Here is a 26,898-nt window from a genome sequence, read left to right as displayed (position 1 = left end):
CCTTAAATTTAAAGATTAACTGTAAGCATGTGAAATTAAAGGCAATAACTGCATAGTTCTACAGTCCAATACAACACGCATTCAATAACATGAATCAACATTCAGTATTTTAGTTTTTAAATTTGGTTTTTAATTTAAACCAAGGTCTTTACTAGTGAGACTAAATAAAAGTATGCTATATAAATACATTCCAAAATGTTTAAATCAAATAATGTTGGTGGGAATAAAACAAAGATGCAAAAACAGTCCGGTTCTGATTTATGGCCGGTGAACCGGTGCATCCCTAATTTTCAGCATCATTACTCCAGTCTTCAGTCTCACATGATCTTCAGAAATCATTCTAATATGCTGATTTGCTGCTCAAGAAACATTTCAGTGTTGAAAATAGCAGTTTTCCTATTTTATATTGTTGGGAAACATTTTATTATTACGTATTCTTTAATGAATACAACAAAGTTGAAAAGAACAGCATTTATTTGAAATACAAATCTTTTGTAAAATTATAATTGTCTATACTGTCACTTTTGAATTGAATGCATCCTTGCTGAAGCGGAAAAAAAAACAAGGGTAGCAAAATTTGGGACACATTAATAATTATAATCTTTCATACTATATAATATGGATAGTATATGAATTGGGATGGAGCCTGAACCTGGCTGTAAAGACCATCACCCAAAGATAAAAAAAATAACAACACAAAAACCATAAATGACTAAAAGGATTTCCATTGTAGAGATGAGAAACACTGCACTGCACACATGCCCTTGCAGGCAGCACTCACAGGACAATGTAATGCTGTGTACTAATGGCAAGATTCTGGTTCTGTCTGCACAAATAAAGCATCTGTAGCTGCTGCTGTTCTCTGTCGCCCTCTATCTGAGAGCGCAGGTACTGCAGCTCCTCCCACACACACTCACAATCACTGTCAGGAGGAAGCCAAAGACTATGGCATCAAACACCAGCTGGATTACAGGACAATAGTAGCAACAGACTCGAGAGTAAACTACAGCTTTAACCGTGCAAACTCTTCTATTACATTACAATTCTTCGCTGAGAATTTATTAACTGTGATATCACAGCACATCGTTTTTAGCAGATATAAAGCTGAAAGCTGTCCTTACCTGAGCTTCATCTCTGTCTCTGCTTCCTCCTCATTATCCATACCAGACCCTCCTGTAGAAACTAAATGGTAACAGAAAACACATATTATACTTCAACATTTTCATTTATGGCTATGTTTACAATAGAATACTACTGCTATGCTGCCTACAATTATTTTAAATAGTATGTGAAAGCATTATTATTTTAGTATCAAGATGCTATTTCAGTTTGTTTATATATATATATATATATATATATATATATATATATATATATATATATATATATATATATATATATAAACTTCAGTTTTAGTATTTTATTTTAGTACATATTTAATCTTTTAGTATATTTTGCTTTGGGAACTAGCTGAAAAAAAAACAATATATATTTATTTATTTATACATACACACACACACACACGTCTATATTTGAAATGGATCAAAACCTTTCATCAAAGTTGTCCTAAAACCAAAATGCATTCTTGTCTTACGACTACTTTGATGAACTTTTTTGATCCACTTTGTTGTTCTTATGCACCTGTCATTGTTGTGTCAAAGTTTCCCATCTCTTCTGTTCTCTGATTTCTCTGTGTATTTGTGTATATTTACCCTGCTCCAGTCTCTCCAGAAGGCTCAGGCTGTGATCCAGCTGCTCTCTGAGCTGGGTTCCCTGAGCGGAGTGCATGTTATTGGGCTGAAGTAACTCCTCTAGAGCTCTTCTGAGCTCCAGAAACTGTTTACGCTGTTCCACACCCAAACCACGAGTCACACGGATCTGTTCCCGCAGCTCACACAACTCCCGGGCCTGAGACTGGACCAGAGACTCGATTCTGCTGAGAGAGAGAAGATGACATTTAATAAATAAGCCACAGGATGAAGCAGAAATACTGATGGTGATCATGGAAAGCCACCTGGATGGAGAGCCTGCTTGGCTGCTTCTGTTCAGGGTTCCCGCTCTTTTTAGCTCAACGCTCAACTGGGTGATCTGAGACTTCATCATCTTTGTTTCCTCCTCTTCTTCACCTGGTGTGGGGTCAGAGGTCACACTCAGGAGCTCAGACGACAAAGACTTCTTACTCAGCTGTCTCTGGAGGTGCTGGATGATTTTGTGTTGTCCTTCGATCTGTGACCTGAGCTGCTGGATGTGCAGGTTGGGGTCGGCGTGAGGGTCAGAGAGTCGAGGGGAGCTCAGGCCAGGAGAGCTGGGGTACGAGGGGCTGGATGCGGTAGTGTCAGGCGAAAATCGTTCTTGCATGCTCGCTAGGACAGGAGATGGAGTGGGAACCAACCGCAAGATACCATCCACATCTGATAGGACACACACAAAGAAAACACACACACAAAGACATAAACAGGTGGATATAAGTTAGTTATTGCAAAGGTGGAAGGAAGTTACAGTCCTCAAAGAGGTCACAATAGTTACATTATTAAATCAAGAACGGATTGGTCATGCAGAGGAAGTGATGCAAACCATGTTAAAACAGACTGAGCATACACAAACATGTGTTAACAAACCATATAACCAAGGTTAAAAGATAAGTGCACCCAAATAAGTTTACGCACCCTTGTGATTTTTACCAACATGAAAAAACAGCACCAACCTCTGCTAAACTTTTGTGTTATGTGGAGTAAAATGTTCTGGAACAACATGATTTAATGGAAGTATTTTCAGTTCTGGGTGAACTATCCTTTTAAATTACCCAAAGTTTAACAGCACAGTTTATTATGAGCATGCAGTCAGTAACAGTTTGCAGAGTATGGATCATTCATGGAGATAGGAGGGTCTGAATATCGCCTTTCCATGCAGGAATCTTGACATGCAGTCTAATTAAAAATAAGAGTTTTCCCCGTCTACCTGTGCTACTGCCCTCCACCTCAGTCTCACTCCTTCCACTCGTTTCATACCCGAGGTCCTGCGCCTCCACCTGCACCCCTTTATCATCCCGTTCACCAGGGGGCGCTAGAGCACACAGGCAGAGTTGAGAACAGCAGGCCCCGCCCAAAACAAGCAACATGTTGTATTAGTACCACAATACCGAACGGCACTGAATGCAGGTTGGTATCGGGCTGATGAGCCATTTTTTAAATAATATGCATTAACCCTTTAAAGCCTACTGTATCATATTTGATAAACATCTTTCTAAGGTCTCTAAATTATTAACATGTCCTGAATTGTTGAAAAATGCTATTATAAAAATAGTTTATAAGTAAGTAAAAGGCCTTTTAGTATAAGTGTAAAAATATCCATTATTCTCAAGTACACATAAGAATTAATTTTATATAGTGTTATTAATATTCCACGATGAACACTTACTGGACTGAAGCAGCTTTACTAAATTATCCATACTTAAAATGCTCAAATGTTAGTAGCAAATATGATCCCTCAGGATTTTGTGAAACGTTTATTTGCCCATCTCTCAATCATCATTGTATCGCATTGTATTATATGTTCTGAAACTACAGAGCTTTGATTATGAAACTAAGCATTTAATCATCTTACTAAGACATATTTATTGGGAGATATAGAGTGACAACTGGTATTTTAATAATTTTAGTTAGTTCTAGTTAGAGCATTGTTTACCTTAACTGAGTGTACTGCATATGTGTTCTTCTCACCTTTACGTTGATCAGACTGTTTCTCCTTATTCGAGCCATACACAGCGATGATCGACTGAGCGATCGCCAGTTTCTCTTCCATTTTCCGACATGCCCTCTGCTTCTCTTTCAGGGCCTTCTGCAAACTGTCGATCTGGACGTTCCTCTCCAGACTTTCATTTCCAGGCGCATCTCCACCTCCTCCACTTTGGCCACGCCCCCTTCCAACTTTCTCAAGATCGCTCATTTTCTGAGCACACTCGGTATGAATCTGAAGAAGCATCAAGAGGTTCTTATGAAGATTCTGGTTTGAGGAAACAGGCTCCCGAACATTCTGTTGCAATTCTGTTTTAGTACTCTCAGGGTTGTGAATGGGTGTGCTTGTCTTCTGTTGGTGTCTTTCAGTACAGGCTAGGTCCTCCAGAGACTCTCTCTCCAGCAGAGAGCGTTGCAGCCTCTCCAGCCATTGTTTTAACTCTGGACTGGACAAGATCTCCTCATGAGACTGGCTTGGTTTGGAGCAAATGTCTGTGAAAGACTTGACTGCGCCTTCAGCAGCTCTAATGCATTCAGATAGACACTCTGTCATCTGCTGCAAAGACAGGACCTTTCCTTCTGGTCCAGGAGTGTAATTCCCCTCCAGACCTGTGGGTGCGTTGTTGCACTTGGCACTGACAGCTGCACTCAACTTCTTAACAGCGGCTTCTGAAGTCCAGAGCTTCTCCTGCAGTTCAGCATTCATCCTGCACTGCTGCAACAGTGACTCCTGCAGTGATTCTATCTGTCGCCGTAGCTCAGATTCAGGTCCTAGCGCTGGACCAACCTCTGTGCTGTGAGTGTCTTTTGACCTGTGGTCGCTTTGCTGAGAAATTCTGATCTGTTCAATCAATTGCTCAAATCTCTCGCAAAGTGCCTTAGTTGGTTCCGTTTGGCTGCTTGTAGTGTCGACATTTCGGAGCAATGCAATGGTGGATTCTGCAGAGTTCAAGCAGTCCATGAGTTGAGCGTTGAGTCGGTCTTTCTCCTCAACAGCCTTCTGAAGATCTGCACAACGTTGCTGCAATGTTACATCTCCTGTTTGACCGATTCCACACTCCGAGTCCAAGCTGCACGCGTAGCTTTTGCCTGTAGCTCGTCCCATTCCTGGACTTGCTGTCTTTGGTGGGAGATTAGATCCTCTAGCATCTTTAAAATGGTCTAAATTGAGGTGTTTGTGGTCAGCTGATCTCAAAGGCATCTTGCTGTCCGTGCTATAATCAGACTCTTCCGACCCAGTCAGGTAGTCTTTGTTTCTGGGGTGAATGTGGCCTGAATTCAGCCCACTCAGATCTTCTGAACTCTGCCCAGAACTCCTGCTGGGACAAACAGGTACTGGTAGCCGAGATTTTACATATGCCTAAAACAAAAGACATTAGGATTATCTTACTGATAAGATACTTTGGAGAAAATTCATACAGGTTTGGATGCATCTCCACACTAGAGGTAAGAAGTGGGAAGAAGGAGTGGTGTGTCGTAATAGATAAATTCAATTCACAAGCTTGTGTTTATTCGATATAGATTAATTTGGCTATATATCAGGTACAGTATATGTCAATTTTTCTTTAAAAAAAAGGGAATCTCATCAAAATGAAGATCAATTAAAATCGAGAAATTAATATTGTCAACCCAGCAATACCGAAGAAAGCAAGGTTGCCCGCTCCTGTTCCTGGAAATCTCCCAACCTGAAAAGCTCAGTTCCAACCTTGCTCCCAAAACACCTGTCTGTAATTATTTATCAAGTGCTTCTGAAGATCCTACTTAGCCAGTTCAGGTATGTTTAATCAGGGTTGGAGCTGAACTTTGCAGGAAGGCAGGTCTCCAGGAACAGGATTGGGCAACCCTGGTATAATAGGGTTGCTAATTGAATGGTTGCTTGTTCAATTCCTGCATGCAATGAGCTACTACTGAGACCTTGATGAAGGCACTTAACTCCAGGTTGCTCTAGAAGTTGAAGATTCAGCCATAATTGCTTCTTGGTGGGTTTGAACCCACAACAATTACGCTAGACTTTCTACCTTTTTCCAGCAGCATATTTGACTAATACTCACTTTATGTCTGGTCATGTGCTGCTTTTGATTCTCGGTGGGTTTGGTGCTTTGTCCCTGGTTTCGTCTCTCATATCTCTCCTCCATTTCTTTCTTTTCTTTTTGTTTGTTATCTTTCTCCAGTGTGTTGGTGTGTCTCTGCGAATCTTCATGATGTGTCTGCAGTTGTTCCATGTTGTCGTCCATGCCTTCCATCATCTTTGGGTAAATTTTAATTCTGGCTTCTGAAACCGAGCTCTGCTGCAGCTGCTCCTTTAGCAGTCGAATTATCTTTCGGTGGCTTCTGGCTTCTGAGCGGAGCACCTTCACGGTTTGGTGCAAGTCTCCATGGCTGTCACTTTCTCCAGAACTCTCTGCACTTTCTTTGGACTCAGTGGCGTTTTCCTTCTTTAAAAATCCACAGAGTACAGATGCTTCCAAGTGGAGTTTGGCCACTTGCTTCCTACAAATTGCAGCAGTTAAGAGTTTGTTGGTTTTTTAAAGCTTTGATTTGATAGCTACAATGCCAATGTCTAGTTATGCAAAACATACCGGAGTTGAGAGACTGACTCTGCTCCACAATCTGAGAGAAGTAATCGGAGTTCTTCTGTTTCCGATTCTTCCCTAAAGAATCTTGGTGCTGGTTGCACTCCACCTTGCTCTCTTTGAGTCTGTGATGGTTGATTACTGTCACCAACATCTTCTGGAGAACGATCTCCCTCAACACATCTCTCCTTAGAGATCAACAACACATGGGACAACAGTAAATGCAAAAACAAGACTGCTGAGGTTCAAGATTACAGTATATTATTACAAAGCTGACATCTATTTCCATAAATTCTCTTACCTTTGTGTTTGGAGGCATTAGTGTCACATCATCTTCAGAAGTCGGTCTCTGCTGTATCGGTGTTTGCTAAAGTAATGGCATGTTTGGTGACACATGACTAAACACAAAATGCCACAATGGAACAGAATATAAAGAAAGTGCACAGTAACGGTAGGATGGGGGCGGCTGCAGGTGATCATGGTTAAGAAAATAAACCAGAAAGAGAGAGAGGAGATAACAGGGGTTAGCAGGGACAGAAGAGAGAGAGAGAGAGAGAGAGAGAGAGAAAGGAAGAACAAGAGGGTGCAAAAAAAACAAATAACTGCAGACTAGGGGTGGGCGATATAGCAAAAATATCATATCAATATTTTTTTTTTCAGGAAAATAACGATTCATAAATGTATCACTATTTCATCACGATTCTTAGACATGCTGAGTTACTATTTAGAAAGTTGTTGTAGCAGTATAGCCAAACTAATTTCCCTATTTTAAAACAAAGATTTACAAATTTGTATATATAAATAAATATGAATAATATAATGTGCACTGTAGCACGATACTATGATAGTTCTTTAAAAGCAGATCGTGGGTACATTTTAATTGTCCACAAACAAAAATAGTGATATCACACACCCCTACCGCCAATACATACATAAACACTCATTCGGCAGACAAACATGTTACAGAAACAAACTTCTAGACAAGGTCCAACCTACTGGTGACTAATGTTAGTAAACTACAAGTCAATCATAAACAGAACACAAGCAAAAAATTGGAAGGTCTGGTTAAAGGTAAAGAGGTTAAAAGAATGTAATAAGTTGGGCCCCATTTCATATTGGCATCAAACCAAATGTCAGCTTTGCAAAAATGTATTTAAAAAAACATCACATAAGAAGGAAACCAATAGTGAGACTTTTTTTTTTAGATTTCACTGTGACCTTTAATACCTTGTTTGGAGTTGAGAGGTTGAATAGGTCTGGTTCTTTCTGAAAGTCTATACAATCTTTACCCAAAATGTCTTTCTCCATCTGAAGAAGCTTCTTTTGCAGTTCCGCATTGACTGCCTGAAGCTCTAAAACCTTAAAATTAGAGAAAAAACGCAAATCTTTCAAATTCAGTTTGACAAAAAGTATATAGCAATTAGTGATTAGGCACTCACCTTTATTCTGAGCTGTTCAACGGTCAAGTGCTGGAGCTCTTCCTCTGGCCCATCGCCAACAAATATACTCATATAGGACGTCTGGTCGCCAATCAAACTCAGCGTGTCTACTAAAATCATCAGATTATTTAGATTAAATTCAAACAAACTGAAATAATTCTAATGATTCATATATGATATGTTTATGTACCAGATTCGTTGGCCTGTCCAACCCCTCCTCCCCGGTTCTGGATCTGTCCCAGTCTGGCTTGCAGAGAGGCGTTCCAGCGTTGAGCTTCCTCCAGTGCAACACGCATGCTCTCTAACTCAGAAGGGTTTGAACCTGCACACACATACATATACAAACATGCAGTTAGTGACACTACTAACATGTTCAGTAAATATATGTATGCATGCATGTACAACATGCATCATAATCAGGTGCATTGGTTTTGTTTTGTGAGTGAGCACAGAAAGATAACTGGCATATAGAACCAAAATTCTATTTGATATGTTTCTCTCTCTCTCTCTCTCTCTCTCTCTCTCTCTCTCTCTCTCTCTCTCTCTCTCTCTCTCTCTCTCTCTCTCTCTCTCTCTCTCTCTCTCTATATATATATATATATATATATATATATATATATATATATATATATATATATATATATATATATATATATATATATATATATATATATATATATATATATATATATATATATATATATATATATATATATATATATATGAATGAATCAATAAATGAACAGAGCAGAAAATAGACAGAAACAGGAGATGAACAAGATGGACAAGAGTGACAGAAAATTTCAGAACAAAAGAAAACAGACATTCATGCATTTCAGAACAAAGAGAAATGCAAGCTTTCATATAAATAAAGCATGGTTATGTGGGATGAGAAAGAGAATGATGTAAAGGCTAAATGTGCTGTTACTGTGTCCTACTTTACACCAGATACAGGGCTGATATAAATAAGAGTCATCAAGAAAGTCAACAACCTGATGGGAGAAATATATTAAGCCATTAGCTCTGACCTTGAACTGGCTTACACCTGCATTTTTGCTGACTAAACAAACTGAAAGCTTCTGTATTTTGGGAGATTACAGCATGCCATCTGATTGGTTTTCTGCACTCTCTGTCTGTACTGCACCTTCTCTCTGTTTGGCTCTCTGGATCTCTTTCTGTAGCTGTTCTCTCAGCTCTGTGTTCATCTTGACTCCCCTTTCCAGCTGCTCTCTGAGGAGTGATAGAGCTGTGAGCTCCAGCTGCAGTGCCTGCAGCCTATCAACACTGAAACAAAACATAAAATAGAATTAAAATGCAGATTTTAGGTGTCTAGGATCACATTACAACAGTACATTTTATGTCACACACACCCGTCACACTCTTTGACAGCTCTGATGAGGTCAGAGTAGAGATGTTGCTCAGCTCTCAGAGCTCGGTTTAACTCCATCTGCTCAGTCAGCAGATCAGATAAAGATGCAACATCCTACAGAATGATAAGGAAATTCAAATTAGAAATGCTATCGTTGTATCAGTTTAAGGAATGCATGCATATGTTCACATGTACCTGTTGTTGGCGATCTCCTCCAATGATGGTTCTTTCTCTCTGAGGGAGAGAGGAGAGGCTGTATTCACTCTCACCCAGCTGGGAAGCTTGGTCCCGGGTCAGAGGAAGTCGACTGTCCCCTCTCTGAGACCAACGCTGGTGCAGCTCCTGCAAAGAACCAGAATCAGACTGAAGCACATGCTGTAAACTAACCTCAGAGCTCATGTTAGGTGTGTCTTGAAAGTTTAATATTTTACAGTATTATGTGTGTGCATGTGATTTATACTCACAGTAATGATTTCTTCTTTAGTGTTGAGAGTTGATGTAAGGGATTCAATATTGGCTGCCTGTCCTTCTAATCGTGCCTCCAGCTCGGAGATCGTGGATTGAAGCTCTGCTAATGAAATCTAATCACAAGCACACACTTTTACTCTATAAGCTTCACATGTAGAAACTCAAACCCATAAATTCTTATGATCTTAAATCAGAGACCTTAAGCTGGTTCTCTCTCTTCAGAGCGGCGTTGAGTGCATCTGTTTTCTGTGTGAGCTCTTTCTTCAAAACCACCGATTTCTTACTGTCTGTAGTTATATCCATAGTTTCCTCACTGTTTCGCCTGCTCAGCTCAGCTACAAACACACAAATTAACATTTTTCTATATATAATTGAATTTAAGTAATGCATGGTATATAGCCGACAGTACCTGTGTTTTCAAAGAAATATCACAGTTATCTGCCCATATGTGCATCATTACTGTACAATTATTTTATTTTTACAGGACAAAAACACTCTCACCTTCCCTCTCCTCAAGTTTCTCTTGAAACACCTCAATAGTCTGTCTGAGCTCCAGCATCTGAGGAGGAAGCATTTCACTCGTCTTCATTTCCAACAGGATGCAATCTTTCTTTTGTCCACGGTCTAGCAGCTTCTATAAAACCCACAGAACAACATCACTTGACATTTCCTTACCAAAACATGATTGTCATATGAAGGTGTTCGCACACTAGAACAATTCCAGTTCTGGACCGAGCGATCGATCCAAGCGTAAACACAGTCTTGTGATCACAAGATTACAGGTGAAAGTCTCACATTGATGAGGGCGTCCTTCTCCGCCAACATTGCACGGAGTTCAGCAGTCTCTAGGTGACCATCTTGCGTGGCTGTGGCGTTCAGTCTCTGTGTGTTTCTGAGCTGCAGCTGTGTGTCTGCCAACTCCTTACGAAGATCCTTCAATTCTGCAGCACGATCATTCAGAGCCTGTAAGTGATGCTCCGCACTCTCCTACAAACACAGACAACAAACAGTTTTGAGTGATAGCAAATTGTGCTTATAAGGACACAAATCAAGCTTTAGTGTACAAGTGCATTCAAAAATATAAAAATGTTTTTTTCATTACTTATTACTAATTAAATAAAACTATCAAAAAATGAAATAACAAAAATCAGAACTTGATTCACTAGAATAACTTTAAAATGGATAAAAACAGACTTACTAAAAAATTATAATAATACAATTTACCAAATTGAAAATTGAAAAAATATATATAAATAAAAAAAATAAAGAAAAACGTAATTAAAAGTATAGTTCACCAAAAAATGAAATCTACCCCATGATTTACCATATCTGCAAACTGAAAAAGGTGACAGATTTTTCAGTCCCCCCCACCCCCCCAAAGAAGAAAATACATTTTATACATCCTATTCAGTCATTATCTGCCAGCACCATTATTTAACATGCAAATAAGATTGATATATAAAATGGAGGAGAAACTGATAATCATTGTTGCTGGGTTTCCTATCATTTATGATATGACGTTAATTTTCATACAGAAAAAATTCAAAAGATCAGTTACAAAAGAGAGAGAGAGAGCCCCGGCCACGCACTCACCTTCACCGTCTTGCTCTCTCTCCCTCGTGCATATTAATTAAAATAATTTTTTTGCCCGACCAAATGTGACCAAAACGGTTATAAAAATGATGTCATTATAAAGGTGTAAAATGAAAATGTGTTAATGAAAATAATGACAAAAAGTACTCGTAAACGAAATTTACAGTAATGCAGTGGAGGAGATAACTTAGCCTTGCCAAAATCCTTCACAGTGACATTGAACTAACATTGTAAGCTAACCACACAATTTGCTGATCTTACTAGCTGACTAGGCGACACTTCCATTATAACGTTAATGTTAAACATGTTAACTAACAACAACGTTAAAGAAAACAATTATATTGTTGGCAGATAACAGCACTTACCTCAAAACTAATGTCAGTGTCCAAAGTGTGAATTCATCCGCGGGAAAGCTGCCGCTATCTTGACTGTGATTGGCCAAATGACTCGCGTGCAGTAGGTTCTAGAAGTAGGCGTGAATAGGCGCGAATTCATCCGCGAGAAAAGCTGCAGCTAGGGGCTTTTCAAAGAAGACGCTGCTGTTATCTTGACTGTGATTGGCCAAATGACTCGCGTGCTGTATCACCAAAGATGTTTGTGAAGAAGACCGCAGAAGACCCCCCTCCCCCATCAAAAAAAACTCTTCGGATCTACACGATTCACGTGGATGATATTTTCCCATTCAAAACGGCGATTTTCGCCGAAAAGCGACTAGTTTGCAGGTATGGATTTACTCACCCTCAAGCCATCCTAGATGTATATGTCTTACTTCTTTCAGACACATACAATCTGAGCTTTCAAAAATGGGGCAATTTTCATTTTTGGATGAACTATCCCTTTAAATTAAATATGAAATTAATTAAAAAATGAATATTAAAATTAAAATTTACAAAACTATGATGATAGTAAAACAATACTGGTATTCAGTACCTTCAGAAGCTGGTCTTTGCTGCTAATGTTGGCCAGCAGGTTTTCTACAGCGGTTTGGTTCTCGGACACTAGCCTCTCTCTGTCCTTCACCGCCTCTGACATCATCGCCTCTGTGACCTTTAACCTCTGACTCATCTGCTCTGCGAGGTCACGACCCTGAGACTCTGATTGGTTCAGAACCCTATTGGCCATCTCCTGCAAAGAGAGGAAAAAACACTTTCACATCAACTGAATTCTGACTCGCGCCTGCACCAAAAACTAGAGTGTGTGTATTGTACCTCCATGTCTCTCATTTTGTTGTCCAGGGCTTGCTGTAAATGCTGTATAATGGCATCTTTCTCTCTCAGAGCCCTCTGAAGGTTCTGTTCAGTCTCGTCTTTACATCTCTGAAGATTCTTCAGCAAGTTCAACAGCTGCTGCAGCTCGAGATCTCTTTCCTTTATGAGAGCATCAAAACTCTTCAAAGAGTCAGAGAAACCTTCAGTATATGATTCAACATTATTACAGTAGCATGCGGAAAAAAGGAACCCTTTGCAGAATCATCTTGTGGAATGTTAATAATTTTAACAAAGTAAGAGAGATCATACTAAATGCATGTTATTTTTTATTTAGTACTGTCCTGAGTAAGATATTGTACATAAAAGATGTTTGCATTTAGTCCACAACACAAAAAAATAGCTGATATTATTAAAATAGCTCTTAATACTGTGTTCTGTTACCTGATGATCCTCGACTGTCTTTCTGTTTTATGATGGTTGTGCATGAGTCCCTTGTTTGTTCTGAACAGTTAAACTGAGCAGCGTTCTTCAGAAAAATCTTTAAGGTCCTGCAGATTCTTCAGTTTTCCAGCATCTTTGCATATTTGAACCCTTTCCAACAGTGACTGTATGGTTACATTAAGATACATCGGACTCAAACACAACTTTTGAACATGATGATGATGTCCAAATTTTTCTTATTTTGTTGAAATATACTTTTTTTCCCATTTAGTTCTGCCCTTCGTAAGCAACAGAAGATACTTGTATGTGTCCCGGAACACAAATTAAGTACAATTTACCTTTATCTTCAAATTCCAAAAGTATTCACCCCCAGCTCTTAATGCATCGTGTTTCCTTCTGGAGCATCAGTGAATGTTTGAACCTTTTTTAATAGTTGTGTTTGAGTCTCTCAAATGTCCTCAGTGTGAAAAGATGGATCTCAAAATCAAAGTCACTGCTGGAAAGGGTTCAAATATGCAAAGATGCTGGAAAACTGAAGAATCTGCAGGACCTTAAAGATTTTTCTGAAGAACGCTGCTCAGTTTAACTGTTCAGAACAAACAAGAGACTCATGCACAACCATCACAAAAAAGAAAGACAGTCGTGGATCATCAGGTAACACAGTATTAAGAACCAAGGGTTCCCAAACTTTTGAATGGGGTTATTTTAATAATATCAGCAATTTTTTTGTCGTGGACTAAATGCAAACATCTGTTATGTAAAATATCTTACTCAGGACAGTACTAAATAAAAAATAACATGCATTTAGTATGATCTCTGTTATTTTTTGAAAATTATTCACATTTTCACAGATTCTGCAAAAGGTTCCTAAACTTTTGCATGCCACTGTACATAAAAAAAAAACCTTTAATGTAAAGAAATTAAAAATGTACAAATGCAAATTATCTCTTCATCACATGAACACACACTCTTACATTAACCGTCTCCTCGTTGTGTGAGAGCAGATTGTTGAGGCGCTCCAAATCTCTTTCTTTCTCTCTCAAGCTCAGCTGCAGCAAATGGATCTCGTTTTCTTTCTCCTCCACCGCTGCAAACTTCTCATCCAAGGCTTTCTGCTCACAGACAATAAAGCAGACAAAAAACTCAAGTGATCAATATTTATGACATCTGGACGGACAACTGTGCTTAGCATTTTGCTTACACAAACAAAGAAGCACAAATCACTGACATAGGGCCATCTACCCGGATTCATCACCTGAAGCAGGTTGTTTCTGGCACTGCATAAATACAGAATAAAATAAAGGAAGAGCCACAGACCTCAAGTGCTTTCTCTTTCTCCTTCAGTCTTGCTCTCAGTTTGGCTACTATGGGATCACCTTCCTCTTGGGTTTTATTCTTCTCCAGATCTTTAACCATGTTCATATAGTCCTGAAAAAAACAGGAATGAGTAAGCTGGCACGAGGTGTTGAGTGTAAGCTGTGTGTGTGTGTGTGTGTGTGTGTGTACCTGTAGCTGCTGGTCTTTATGATTCAGGCTGGCTGTGAGTCGTTCTATGGCGTTCTGTAGTTTCTGATCAGCAGCACGGTTTTGTTCTTGCTGTTCTAGACGCTGCTGTTCTAGAGTGTTGTCTCTGTCAGACAGAGCACCATTTAGTTTCTTCAACTGGTTCTGAAGATCCTGCAGTTAACAAGCGAAAGTAAAAAATAATAATTATGAAAATGAATGAACATTGGGTTCATCCGAGTATTTTAATTTATAACCATGCAATTTTCTAATACATGTTTTAAATACTGCTGATTATTGCAATGCTTTTTTAAATAAAGAAAGACTTTTTTGTTTCTGCATGCGTGTCAGAGCCTCTCACGTTAATGGTCTTGTCTCCCTTCTTCTTCTGTTGCTGTAGCTGCTCCAGCTCTTGTTCCAGTTCTAGTTTGGCTTGCTGAAGAAGGCACAGCTCTGAATCTCTGCTGCCAAGCACACGCTGCAGCCTCTGGGCTTCCAGCAGAGAAGAGCGAGCTTCTGCCTGGAGACGTGACAATTCAGCCTGCTGCTCCAGGAAAAGAGACTGCTGGTCTTCAGCCCCCTGGAAAACACAGAAGAAAGTAACGCACACATTACACAAATCCTTCACCAACCTCCTATATGAGTGATGAGGAGCTGTCAATCAGCTGTTCAAAGTCACCACTGAAAAGTGCACAAGCACACATACCTGATATTTCTGTAGTTTGGCTTTATGAAGGGCCTCTCGAGCCTTAGCCAGAGCCTGATCCTTCTCTTCAAGATCACCAGATAGATCCTCAATCTGAGAGACATAATAATAAAATTACATTTTACGGTAGTTTTTGTCATCACAATAATTCACTGCTCTAAATAAAATCTAGTTTTAATGAAAAAAAATTACACTATAAAAATGATATCTTAAATTTAAAGGAACACTCCACCGTTTTTTGAAATAGGGCTTATTCACATTATTTCCTACATTTAGATAGGTGGGCAAATGCATTTTTGTGTCAGTGCATGCATTGTTTTAGTTTGACTGGGTCGGCGTTAGCTTAGCTTAGCACAATGAATGGAATCCTTTGTTGCCAGCTAGCATGGCCTGAGTAAAAGTGATCAAATTTTTTTTAAAAACCCACCTAATTACTTCTTGTGGCCTGCGTATTCACAACGAGTACAAATAGCGATCCAGATTAACACTAGGCGATTTCCTAGGCAGATATTGACTTGGGACTATATTATGGGGAAGCACAGGCGAAGCACTGCTGCTTAGGCGAAGCACTGCTACTTCGGCGCATAGATATCACGCAACACATGAAAACATCAACTCTATGTGAATACAGGTATAATATGGGTCGATCTATACATGCGTCATGATTAAAATAATCACTTACTCTGTGGACAGCTGTCCATTTGGTCCATTCGGCGTGGGGCGTTTTTTTCAGTTCACTTTGTCACACCGGAAAAAAAAATCGAGTAACGTTACTGCAGAATGGATCAGCGCCGTGAAATCCTCTGTAGATGTGACACAACTTCGGGCACGCTCATCTTGATCTGACGTGTTGAGCCTGGTCATCAATGGCAAAAACATGTCCCACTCTCTACAGCACAGACACTCTATTTCCGTCGGCATAGATTGGCATATTCCCCCACATTCACACCACCAGTTCATGTTGGCTCTCATCCTCACGTCCTCAGGCTGTTGAGCGATCGCAACCTCCTCCCCCTGTCGCTCTATTTCCAAAGCACGCAGCTCGTCTTCTGTAAACTCTGGTTCAAATAGGTATGGTTCTGGTTCTTGACTGTCTGAGAAGTCACCCTCTTCGTCTCTCTCAAAATCAGCCATGTTCATCGCCATTCGTGTACTGTAAGGAAAATAGCCAGGCAGCTACTATTCACGCCGGTATGTTGACGGAAGTCGTGGGATTTCATGTGTTGCGTGATATCTATGCGCCGAAGTAGCAGTGCTTCGCCTAAGCAGCAGTGCTTCGCCTGTGCTTCCCCATAATACAGTCCCAAGTCAATATCTGCCTAGGAAATCGCCTAGTGTTAATCTGGATCGCTATTTGTACTCGTTGTGAATACGCAGGCCACAAGAAGTAATTAGGTGGGGTTTTTTTTTTTTTTTGATCACTTTTACTCAGGCCATGCTAGCTGGCAACAAAGGATTCCATTCATTGTGCTAAGCTAAGCTAACGCCGACCCAGTCAAACTAAAACAATGCATGCACTGACACAAAAATGCATTTGCCCACTTATCTAAATGTACGAAATAATGTGAATAAGCCCTATTTCAAAAAACGGTGGAGTGTTCCTTTAAAGCCAACTTTAGATATAAAAAAAATAAATGGCCAATAATAAAAGCTTTCAAAATCTGCATTACAGAACCATTTTTAAATAATTTGTATGTTTTCCTCTGTATTGCCAGCTTTATTTAATTCTAATAATAAAAGACAGAGTAATAAATAAATAAATTATCAGTTTTAAAGTTTGACTGGGTCACACCTCTTTCTCCTTCTCTTTGAGAACCAGACTGAGGCCCTGGATGGTTTTGTCTCGTTTCAGAGAGTTCTTCTTCTCCGCAGCCAGTTTGATCTCTCTCTCTTCCAGCTCATCAGAAAGAGCCTAAAACACAAAGAGGACTTTAATGAACAACATTTGCTGTTCATTTAATGTTAATGTCATGTTTAATTTGTTCAGTTGTTATGGTTAATGACATTAGTTGAGAGATTATGTGTGCATAAAATTCATTTCTAAAAAGTGTAATTTTTTATTTAATTATCATGGAGATACTTTTATAGTTATAGTTTTTAGCAAATTAGGTTTTTATTTAAAATATTTTCTGTTTTCATTTTAATTTTGGTTAAAAGTTCTCACAATTTTTGTCAGTTTTTGTCTTAAAACTGAAATAAAAATACATTTATAAAAATGAATACATTTATATTTTTATAATATATATAGTTTACTACAATAACAGTATTTACCTTCATTTCTCTCTCTGTTTCTTCTAGTGTGTGTTTGAGGGTCTGGTTGTTGTTCTTGGACACGTTCAGTTCTTCTGTCAGCTGTCTGGTTTTCTGCTCCAATCTGCTCCGTTCATTCAGTCTTTCAACAAACTCCTGCAACAAACAAAACATGCGTTTAATTTGCAGCTAAAAACTGTTAAGCATTGCCCTAATGTCCTCTGTATAATTTGATAAAGAGGAAGGTTATCAAAATCTGTGTGTACCTCCTTGTTTAAGAGGTGTGTATTCATCATTAAAATTCATCATGAAATATATACAAAAAAATCAGCAGAGCGTTTCTATGGTTGTGGGGATGGAGCCTCTCAGTGGGCGTGTCTGTCTGAGGGGTGAGGCACTGATGAAGGCGTGGTCATACTGCTCCAGGGCCACTGATTGGAGGGAAGTTGACCGTGAAATTAAAGTGCTCTTCTTATTTCTTATTTCTACTTATCAAGTAGTTTCCATTAAGAGAGTTGGGTCAGGTTACCAGCACGCCGGGGTTTTTTTTTTCACTTTGATGTGAAGATGGATTTAATTTTGAACGATCTGTTCTTGTTTTACTAAGCGGCTCGAGGCTCCCACACCTCCTCAATCAACCTTTAAACTTCTCTTGTTGGCCATCACCACCTGAATTCACAGAAACAAGCCCTTGACTTCTTCTCAGAGTTTCCTGGACACTGGCAATCCGTGTTTGGTGCTGCTTTAGTTGAAATGGTTGAGGTCGCCGAATGCATTGCGGCTGCTTTGGAGTATTTAAGCTTGCTCCAATCTGAATTTCCTTTTTAACAGGTACGTTTCCACCTAGTTTGGTCGGGTTATGTTGTCTGTATTTGTTTGTGATTGAAGCTTTTAGTCAATCTCTCTCATTTTGCAGCCGCTGCAGCTGAGCGGCATGCGTTTCCTGCAGCTGTCCAATAGAGACGCATTGCACGACGCGCTCGAGTAAAAACACGCATTTCCCACAGAGAAACTCGCTGCAGCCGTCTCGTTGCAACTCGATGTCTTTTGGTGTGTCTTGTTTTGCACAGAATCTGAACTGAACTGAAATCAGGACCCTGAGATATTTTTTTTTATTGTCTGCGGTCAACCTAATAATCCATCTTAGCACATAGCCCTCCGACTGGGTTCTCACACTCTTAGAGCTTTACTTTCATTTTTAATTACCGGATTTGTACTAATATTTTTTAGGAATAACTTAGAATGATTCAGGGACCAAGCTTTTAAATGAAAATATGTAAACTATTATGCTTATAAATGCACAAAGAAAAATGAAATCTAAATCAGGCTTCAATTGCTTCAAGTCCCTTTCTGCCTTTACAATCATTTTTATCTTGTATGAACGAGCCGCCCGATGAATCACACAGGTCAATATCATCATGCTGGCTAAGTATTACTCTATACAAGTACTTACAGAGAGGAATATTCTGGTGACACAGTGTGAACAGCTGTCTGCTTACCTCTTTGTCTCTTTCTGCATTTTCTCTCCCACGGCCTAGCTCTTCCCTAATAGCCTGTAAAAATAAACAAATCATCATTACTCAGTGTTTCCGTCATGTGTGTAACAGATAGCACAAAACTTGATGTATGAAAGCTGTTGTGCTTTACAAAATTGACGCCAAATTTACACTGCAAAGGCGACACAGAAGCGTTTATGAACAATTAGGCATATTTACACATACTGTGAAATGAGATAACATTAATGCATTTACACAGCAATTTTAAGTGTATTCTTTTATACTACAGCCTGAAGTGAATCAGAGCAGGTATATTTAGTCTGGCTTTTATGCAGCATTAGGAATCTTGAGCAGGCACAGAGCAGCCATAACTCAGCTATAAAAAGAGACCTTAAGAGATCAACCTGTAGCTGACTGTCTTTTTGGCCAATAAGGGTGTTCAGCTGGGCCATCTGCTCTGCCATTGGTTGGTTCGGGTCATTTCTCCGAAGCTCTCCAATCATGGCATCTTGATTCTTGAGTGACACGCGCAGCTGCTCAATAACACTGTGGAAATCATATCAGTAATATGTTGATAGTAACACTTTGTTCGTGTAAACTGATGTTTCAGTATTTAAATTTATTTTAATCACCTCTCCTTTTCCTGAAGGGCCTGCTGGAGCTCTCTGAGCCGTTCAGGGGTGGAGCCAGAATCAGCTGAGGGCCCTGATTGGTTGGCGGCTTGCAGCTCTTTCTCCAATCCGAGATTCTTCAGCTTCTCCTGTTCAGCTATGGTGGCCATGCTTTCCAGTTCCTCTTGGGCAGCTTGCAGAGACTTAAGAGAAAGAGAAACGATGACTAAAGACTCTTCAAGAAAACACATTAGTTGAAACATTGTGGGGTTTGTTTTACCTCCTCGAGTTCTTGAATCCGAGCGCTGAAAGCTTCTCTGAGTGAGTCCATTTGTCTCTGCATCTTCTCTCTGCCATTATCAACACCTCGACTGGCTAAACTCTCTAATGCTTTCCTACACACACAAACACACCATTTTGATTGGTTTCTTACATCCAACGCCTTCTACATGTGTTTAATTGTAAATATTTTTCCATGAACCTGTGTTAATTGCCTCACTGAAAATGTAAGACATTTGTCGTTTATTCATTTTTCAAAATGTTCAAAAATTTGGGTCTGTTTGCAGTTTTTTAAATCACTTTACACATTACTGTCAATAAAACCAATATTTTTTGTATTATAAGCCATGAGTAAAATAGATTGAAATATAAAAAAATTATATAGATTTTTTTGTCCCACTTAGTGCAAAATATTGCCACTAAGTAATGAATTCCCAGCCAATCAGAACAATTTAGTGTTTAATGGCTACATGGAATTTAATTATGGACCAATCCAATTTGACTGTGGGTGGAGCTACACTTTAAAACTGTCAAATAGAAACAAATAGCACTTGTTTCAACAAACAAGCATTAAGTTGAACAAGGAAGAAACAGGATTTATTGCTTGATGCTCTGTACTAATTATTCACATCGTACCAATAATTAGTAGAAATAGGAAGTAAACATGTGGACAGGACTTACGATGCGGACACAAGCAGTTCTTGTTTCTCAGCCAGATCTCGTTTCATTGACTCCACCTCCACCTTCAGCTCAATGTTCTACACACACAGACAAACAAGACAAGTTACTAAAAATGAAAAAAAACTTCAAGCGAAAATCATCAAGCACAAAACCATTGCTTGCTTTTATATGCAGGAATGAACAATGTCATGTTTGTGAGCGTGTGTGTCTGTCACCGTTTTGTAAATGTCCTCCGTGGAGTCGTCACATTTTTGCTGCACATGTTCTTCCAGAAAATAGATCCTGAGCTTCAGGTTGAAGTTTTCCTTCTTCAGAGCTGTGATTTGCTGCAGCATGAACCATATAAATTATTCCTAAATACTCTTTATTTACACACAGACAACTGACCCTGCACAGGGAGTTTGATTGACAGGCGATCTGAGCAATCATAATGCCAAATCTGACATGTGGTGTGATGTATTTTCACTGCATCAGAACATGATGTGAGCCGTGAGTGTGCCATGACTTGTCAGATACAGCAACAGTAACGATTTGTGCGAAGGGTCAATTATAGACAAGGAGAAAATATACCTGAATCTTCTATTTAAGCAATATGTGTGGAATATTTTAAGAAACAAATAGAAACTTAGACCATTATTTACAGAAAACAAAAGATATCCTGTGACATTCATGAAAGTTCAGATTCATGAACAAGTGATTCTTTCAGGTTAAATGTTTTAAATGATCCAGTTCACAAAACCAGATTGAACGATTCATTCACAGACAGGAAAAACCCTTCTTCATTTCGGTTGAACTGTCCTTCGTACTGAAATGTTTCTGAATATTCAGTTCTTTCTCATTACAATAGTCAGACTCATTCATGAATAAACAGGAGCAAAGATGTTCTCCAAAATAACTGAAAGAGAGATGGAGAGGGAGGAGACAAGAGCTAAAAGAGAAGCAGAGCGACTATAACAGGAGTGTGTGTGTGTGTGTGTAAGAGAGGCTGGCAGGGCAGTGAACTGAGCATCATTGTACTCCAAGCGTTTTTCACTTCAACATCTGGGGCAGAAAGAGGGGGAAGGGAAAGAAAGATATAGAAATGGGACAAGAGAGTCTGGAAGAACCACAAATACCACAGTGATGGGCAACTGTACCTTCCTTTGAAAAATATCTGTTTTTCAACAGAACACAAACACACTTTCTCTCATACACAACACACACACACAAACACAGAAGTGAAGTTCATGAAGGCTAAAAAATTTGCTGAAAATGTACTCAAAACTTTCTTCTTTCTTCATCGAAACAAACATATTTGAAGAAATTTAGTATTGCATCACTTGCTCACCAATGGATGCTCTGCAGTGAATGGGTGCCGTCAGAATGAGAGTCCAAACAGCTGATAAAAAACATCACAATAATCCACACCACTCCAGTCCATCAGTTAACATCTCGTGAAACCAAAGCCTGCGTGTTTGTAAGAATCTCTGTTGTTGGATTTTGATGTGAGAAGACAGCAGGGTTATTATGGAGCATGGATTCTGGTATTTTGTCCAGAAGCCACAGCTTATTGGATTTGATTCTTACTAACATGCAGCATTTCACTTCACAAGACATTGATTGATGGACCGCATTCTGATGGCACCCATTCACTGCAGAGGATCCATTGGCGAGCAAGTGATGGAATGCTACATTTCTCCAAATATGTTTCTTTGTAAAAAAAAAAAAAAAAAAAAAAAAAAACAATTATATCTTGGATGGCCTGAGGGTGAGTAGCTCATAGTATAACTAATTTTAAGGATTTAGTTTCAAAGAAATTAACAAAAAACATCAAGGAATGCACAAATCTATGTTGCTTTGTTTTTGCTCTGCACGGTCTGCTTTGAAAAAAAAACTGAAGCCTATTAAAAATAATAGGTTTTATATTTCAGAATGTTTCAAACATTTGCTTAAAAAGGCTGTCTAGGTAAAAAGTTCACCAGGTCTCTCTTTCTCATTCTAAGAAATCAAACAAAAGCAAACATTCTGATATTATTGTACTTACATTCTCGTAATCTTTCATAGTCAGAGCTTTGGCTGGAGACATCCTCTGCCCTGGAAACAGAGATGCTGCAGACAACAAGACAACAGATGAACAAATGAACAACAAACAGGCTTCTGTTCACTCCAAAACTGATCACTGTGCCACCCTTTAAGGCTTTGATGAAAATCTGATTAAGACCGTGTGATTTGATACAAAAGGACACACTCCAGAGAGAAAAACAACAAGTGTGTCGGATTGTGCATCTTCACTACAGAGTTAAAGGTAAAAGGCTGGAGGGAAGAACAAACAGTTATTGTGCATAAACAGTCTCTATAATTCAACAGAGGTTATAAATGTGCTTAAGTAAACAGATCTACATCCTTTTAAGTGTATATATGAGTGTATAGGCTTATATAAGAGTTTAACTTTATGCATATATAATTTTGTGTGTCAGTACATATTGAGAGATTGAATTTGAACCGATTTGGTCATGCATCGTGTCATACTGAATCGTGACATCGAGATCTGTATATATAATGCATCATGAGGTAGTTAGTGATTCTCAGCTCTAGCCATGCGGCGCTCAGTGGATTATATTACAAGACATGAGATTGTTTGTACCTGTCATGTCGTTCATGCTGAAGTTGCCGCTGTTCAGAGACTCTGGCAGCCGAGAGATGCTGCAACATAAACACAAACACACACACAACACAAAGAGCCAAACAGAAGTTTAAACACACATACACAACTGCATAAACTGCAACAAAAGCCCAAAAGTGTCAGTATTCATCCATGAAGCAGGTGCAAATATCCAGCAGTTCTACTTAACACTACAGCGTCTTTTCTACTTAAGTATCCAGCTCAAGGAAACACACAAAAACATTGAGAGGATGGACATTGTATATGACTGTGGACGCTTTCATAACCAACCTCAGGGCAGGAGCATCTGTGTGTGTGCTTTTATAACCGTTTTAAAGAACAGCACAGGATACAAGCGAGAACATGTAGGCCGTCAGAAACTAATGTGAATGTACAGCTTTCAGCATGTTTATGTTGTGTTTGTGTGTATTTGCTGCAACTATTGGCTTCATAACAAGCTCAGTCCCCTTTGCTCCTCTGACAGTCAGCCAGACGTACTGCAAGACCGCTGGGAAACTGGACTTACATAACACTGAGCAGCTGTCAAACAGAACAGCCTCTAATTTCAGACCAATTAATGAGCCTATATTTGAAATTAGTATTTCGTTTTTGCCGATTTATGGCATTTTATTTGAAAGTAGCCGATTTCAAATTCTTACATTTGATAGTATAATTTTCACAATCGAACTTGCCAATGAATAATGCATATGATTTCAAATATTCGGAGTAAAATAATATTAATAAAAAAAGAATGAGTTCATTCAATTTAATTCATACATTTGATTTGTTATTACTAAGTTTGATTTTACAATTTATATATCATAAATAACCTTGCTTGTTTGTTTTTCAAATACTAGAGTGAAGAACTCATATTTAGAATTTTTTGTTTTTATCTTACATTTTCCATTTACATTGCAATTTTAGTTTTATCAGTTTTCAGTTTTTATGTCTACATGGTTTGTATTCATTTTTATTTCAATTTAGTTTTAGTTATTTCAGTATATCAAGTTAAACTTAATGATAATGAGAAATGTTGCTTTGGCAGCTAGCTGAAATAAACTTCTTTTTTTTAAGTAACAAAAATGTTTAATTATGGTTAAAACAGATACTGACCGACATAAATATATTGAGATTCAATGTTACCTTAAAATCTATACAAGATACTTTTATTTGGATGTTTCCCTTTTATATTTTCCATTTTAGTCAGTTTTAGTAATCTCTCCTGTGGTTTTGAAATTAATTTTATGTCTGTACTATACATTTTATTTCAGTTTTAGTCATTACATCAAGTTCTAGCTAGGCAAACCACATTCATGTAGAGACAATAACAGGTGCAACTTTGCTCAACAACAATGTAAACGTCAGTGTCACTGTCACAACTATTGTTCATCTGTTTATTTTAATCTACAGTATGGAGCCAAACAGATACAAAGCCCTCAACACATCACAGCCAAACAACTTCCCCTCTCACGTTTTCCTGCACTGTTCGCATTGTGCTAGCCACAGAAAGACACACACAAACTATTATATAACTGCCTCATGGATTCACATACAAGTTAGTCTCAGAAATCTATTTAAATTGGATAAAAGCTCCTCTCAGATGGCTGACTGCTATCAGCTTTCGTCTTGTGTTTCCCTACAGGCTCAGCACCTGCTTCATAAAGGTGACACTGCAATGACATGACCATCAGGAGCACAGACAATCTCTAACTTGACCATCAAAGCCAAGAGTCCTTCAACTCCTGTCATTAGAGACCTTCTGAACTTGACAAAGTCGGAGCTCTGAAATAAAGCAATGATCAACAAATACACAACCGCATATCTACAGCACTAACTCTACACACAAAAGTTATTATAACTTACCTACTGCATCAGTCCTTCATGTTCACATGGCCAAAGAAAGGTAAAATACAGAGATCAATGCGTCAGATAATAAACAGGAGCTCTATTCCACCATGTGCCGTTTCCAGGAAGGAAGTAATGTGTTTTCTGCTATGAAAGCGCATGATCAACACATAACAGCAGCTGGAGATTCTCTCAGTCTGTCTGTCATCATCATTGCTCAACAACACATCTGAAGCCAATTTAGAAACTGAAACTGAATGTTGAGACTTTCTGTGCAATTAATGCATTGCTCTAATAAGCTAGGTTAAATAATTCTAATAATAATATTCTAGTCTGGTCCATAAGACATTATTTAGACCAACTGCTTTTTAATTTAAAGCATGCACTTTTGTTATTGCATGCAAATACATCTATTTTAATGCATGCCACATCCAGACAGCTATAAAAAAAATTTTTTTGTTAATATAATAATTTAATGACCACTGTCTGATCACGGTTTGTGAATGTACAGACTGTACAAAAAATTCCCCCCGAACACTTATCTGACTCCTGAACGCAGTAAACAATGTCATCCTGTGCCCAGATGCTTGACAGATCGAGTCCCTGCTATATTTAACTAAGAGGATCATGAACATTATGTTTTGTTTTTAACACGAAGGCTGTGAGATTCAAACTTCAATTCACACACATGATTAGTATGATAATAATAATAATACCACAAAAGCTGGATTCAGACTTCGGATTCAATAATAACAGAACATACCAATGCAAAATAATAAACATTCTATTAAAAGCACGTCGATTAATGAACTGAAACTGAATAAAAATCAATTAAATTAACAGACTTTAAAAAACTCGTCTCTGCAGCTGTCAAGAACTCATAAGTTAACGTTAACTGTCAAGACGGACGAAAAGTAAATAACAAAACGTCACATATCAAACATTTTTAAATTCTAATGTTGAAAAATACATTGGAAACATTTGGTAGGAGCTATTTTCGTGTTTTTTAAATGTTTTCTCCCGACACGCTAACAAGCTAAAGATGCATGACAGACTTGACAGAAATAAAGAAATTAAACGCTTCACCTCAGATTGATGTCAAACGGCAGCGTTTGATCCTCGCCGACCAAGGAATCCATTGTGTATCAAAATACGATTGTTGTGATGTATCCGTGAACATTTCTCTCAAAACATGATGTCCGTTGTGTTATTTTTGCACTGTGAGCAGTAGATTATGAATGTAATTTCAAAGAAGACGTTGAAACCGCCATTTTAAAATCCGTGACGTCATTGTGCGAGCACGCGCAAAAAAGTTGGACTGTTATTTTCCCGAGAAGTGAATGATGAATGAAATGCTGTCGAATGACAACAAACTGTTAGAAGAAAGGGATCATTGGGGTTCTATATAGAACCATAGGGTTCTTTACTCAACTCCGAAGAACCTTTTATGCTAAAAAGGTTCTATAATGACAAGAAAGAACCCTTTTGGCACAAAGGGTTCATATCTTGAATTTTGTGATCATTCACATGCATTCATAAATACATTTGAATACACCGAATAATGCAGTGAAAGAACGCACTCAAAATGCACACGCGCACTAGTATGACTTCATCATGTAACTTCACATTAGCCAAGATGCATGCACTTTTTAGGCACGATTTGTTTAGTTTTTGAATATACTTGATACTGTTAAAAGGCACATCATTAAAACAAAAAATACCAGTTCATATTTCACACCTAAACAAGCGTGGAAAACGTAATCATAACTAGCTACTAAATTAGTTAAAAATGCCTATCCATATACAGCTATGATTTGCGAACCCCAAACTGACTCAAATGATTTGCGAACCGCTACGAACTCACGAGCTGATTCAAATTATTGGCGATCCTCAAACTGACTCAAATGATTCGCGATTCCTCTACGAACTCCCGAAATGATTCAAATAATTCGCGATCCCCAAATTGACTCAAATGATTCGCGAAACCCGCTACGAACTCCCGAACTGATTCAAATGATTCGCGATCCCAAAATTGACTCAAATGATTCGCGATCCCGCTAC

General features: G+C 38.6%; 1 protein-coding gene across 9 annotated transcripts in view; it reads right to left on the bottom strand.

Annotated features, from left to right (window-relative positions):
• The window catches only part of LOC113064429 (CDK5 regulatory subunit-associated protein 2-like), a 37,073-nt gene extending 10,941 nt beyond the window's left edge, over positions 1 to 26,132 (bottom strand). For 2 of the 9 annotated variants that reach the window (XM_026235275.1, XM_026235268.1), the window contains exons 1-36: positions 25,924 to 25,976; positions 22,975 to 23,033; positions 22,375 to 22,439; positions 20,567 to 20,677; positions 20,352 to 20,428; positions 19,672 to 19,786; positions 19,413 to 19,594; positions 19,185 to 19,326; positions 18,784 to 18,837; positions 17,306 to 17,440; positions 16,827 to 16,946; positions 15,035 to 15,127; positions 14,690 to 14,908; positions 14,332 to 14,502; positions 14,143 to 14,253; positions 13,800 to 13,937; positions 12,385 to 12,564; positions 12,107 to 12,301; positions 10,379 to 10,570; positions 10,085 to 10,217; positions 9,782 to 9,918; positions 9,580 to 9,696; positions 9,311 to 9,457; positions 9,117 to 9,229; positions 8,891 to 9,030; positions 7,937 to 8,068; positions 7,747 to 7,856; positions 7,535 to 7,666; positions 6,609 to 6,674; positions 6,314 to 6,495; positions 5,786 to 6,224; positions 3,720 to 5,094; positions 2,959 to 3,063; positions 2,015 to 2,411; positions 1,713 to 1,936; positions 1,122 to 1,182 (exon numbers count right to left, since the gene is read on the bottom strand). In XM_026235275.1, the coding sequence (XP_026091060.1) occupies positions 1,122 to 1,182; positions 1,713 to 1,936; positions 2,015 to 2,411; positions 2,959 to 3,063; positions 3,720 to 5,094; positions 5,786 to 6,224; positions 6,314 to 6,495; positions 6,609 to 6,674; positions 7,535 to 7,666; positions 7,747 to 7,856; positions 7,937 to 8,068; positions 8,891 to 9,030; positions 9,117 to 9,229; positions 9,311 to 9,457; positions 9,580 to 9,696; positions 9,782 to 9,918; positions 10,085 to 10,217; positions 10,379 to 10,570; positions 12,107 to 12,301; positions 12,385 to 12,564; positions 13,800 to 13,937; positions 14,143 to 14,253; positions 14,332 to 14,502; positions 14,690 to 14,908; positions 15,035 to 15,127; positions 16,827 to 16,946; positions 17,306 to 17,440; positions 18,784 to 18,837; positions 19,185 to 19,326; positions 19,413 to 19,594; positions 19,672 to 19,786; positions 20,352 to 20,428; positions 20,567 to 20,677; positions 22,375 to 22,439; positions 22,975 to 23,033; positions 25,924 to 25,976 (6,422 nt within the window). Of the gene's footprint in view, positions 1 to 1,121; positions 1,183 to 1,712; positions 1,937 to 2,014; positions 2,412 to 2,958; positions 3,064 to 3,719; positions 5,095 to 5,785; positions 6,225 to 6,313; positions 6,496 to 6,608; positions 6,675 to 7,534; positions 7,667 to 7,746; positions 7,857 to 7,936; positions 8,069 to 8,890; positions 9,031 to 9,116; positions 9,230 to 9,310; positions 9,458 to 9,579; positions 9,697 to 9,781; positions 9,919 to 10,084; positions 10,218 to 10,378; positions 10,571 to 12,106; positions 12,302 to 12,384; positions 12,565 to 13,799; positions 13,938 to 14,142; positions 14,254 to 14,331; positions 14,503 to 14,689; positions 14,909 to 15,034; positions 15,128 to 16,826; positions 16,947 to 17,305; positions 17,441 to 18,783; positions 18,838 to 19,184; positions 19,327 to 19,412; positions 19,595 to 19,671; positions 19,787 to 20,351; positions 20,429 to 20,566; positions 20,678 to 22,374; positions 22,440 to 22,974; positions 23,034 to 24,855; positions 25,502 to 25,923 lie in introns of those variants that run through there. The other 7 variants (XM_026235267.1, XM_026235270.1, XM_026235276.1 and 4 more) reach the window with 7 other exon arrangements.
• Positions 26,133 to 26,898: the final 766 nt, after the last annotated feature.

Source organism: Carassius auratus, chromosome 46, assembly GCF_003368295.1.
Source record: "Carassius auratus strain Wakin chromosome 46, ASM336829v1, whole genome shotgun sequence".
Classification (NCBI taxonomy): Eukaryota; Metazoa; Chordata; class Actinopteri; order Cypriniformes; family Cyprinidae; genus Carassius; species Carassius auratus.
Note: the sequence above shows the minus strand (reverse complement) of the source record. Positions and strands in the feature narration are given on the sequence as shown.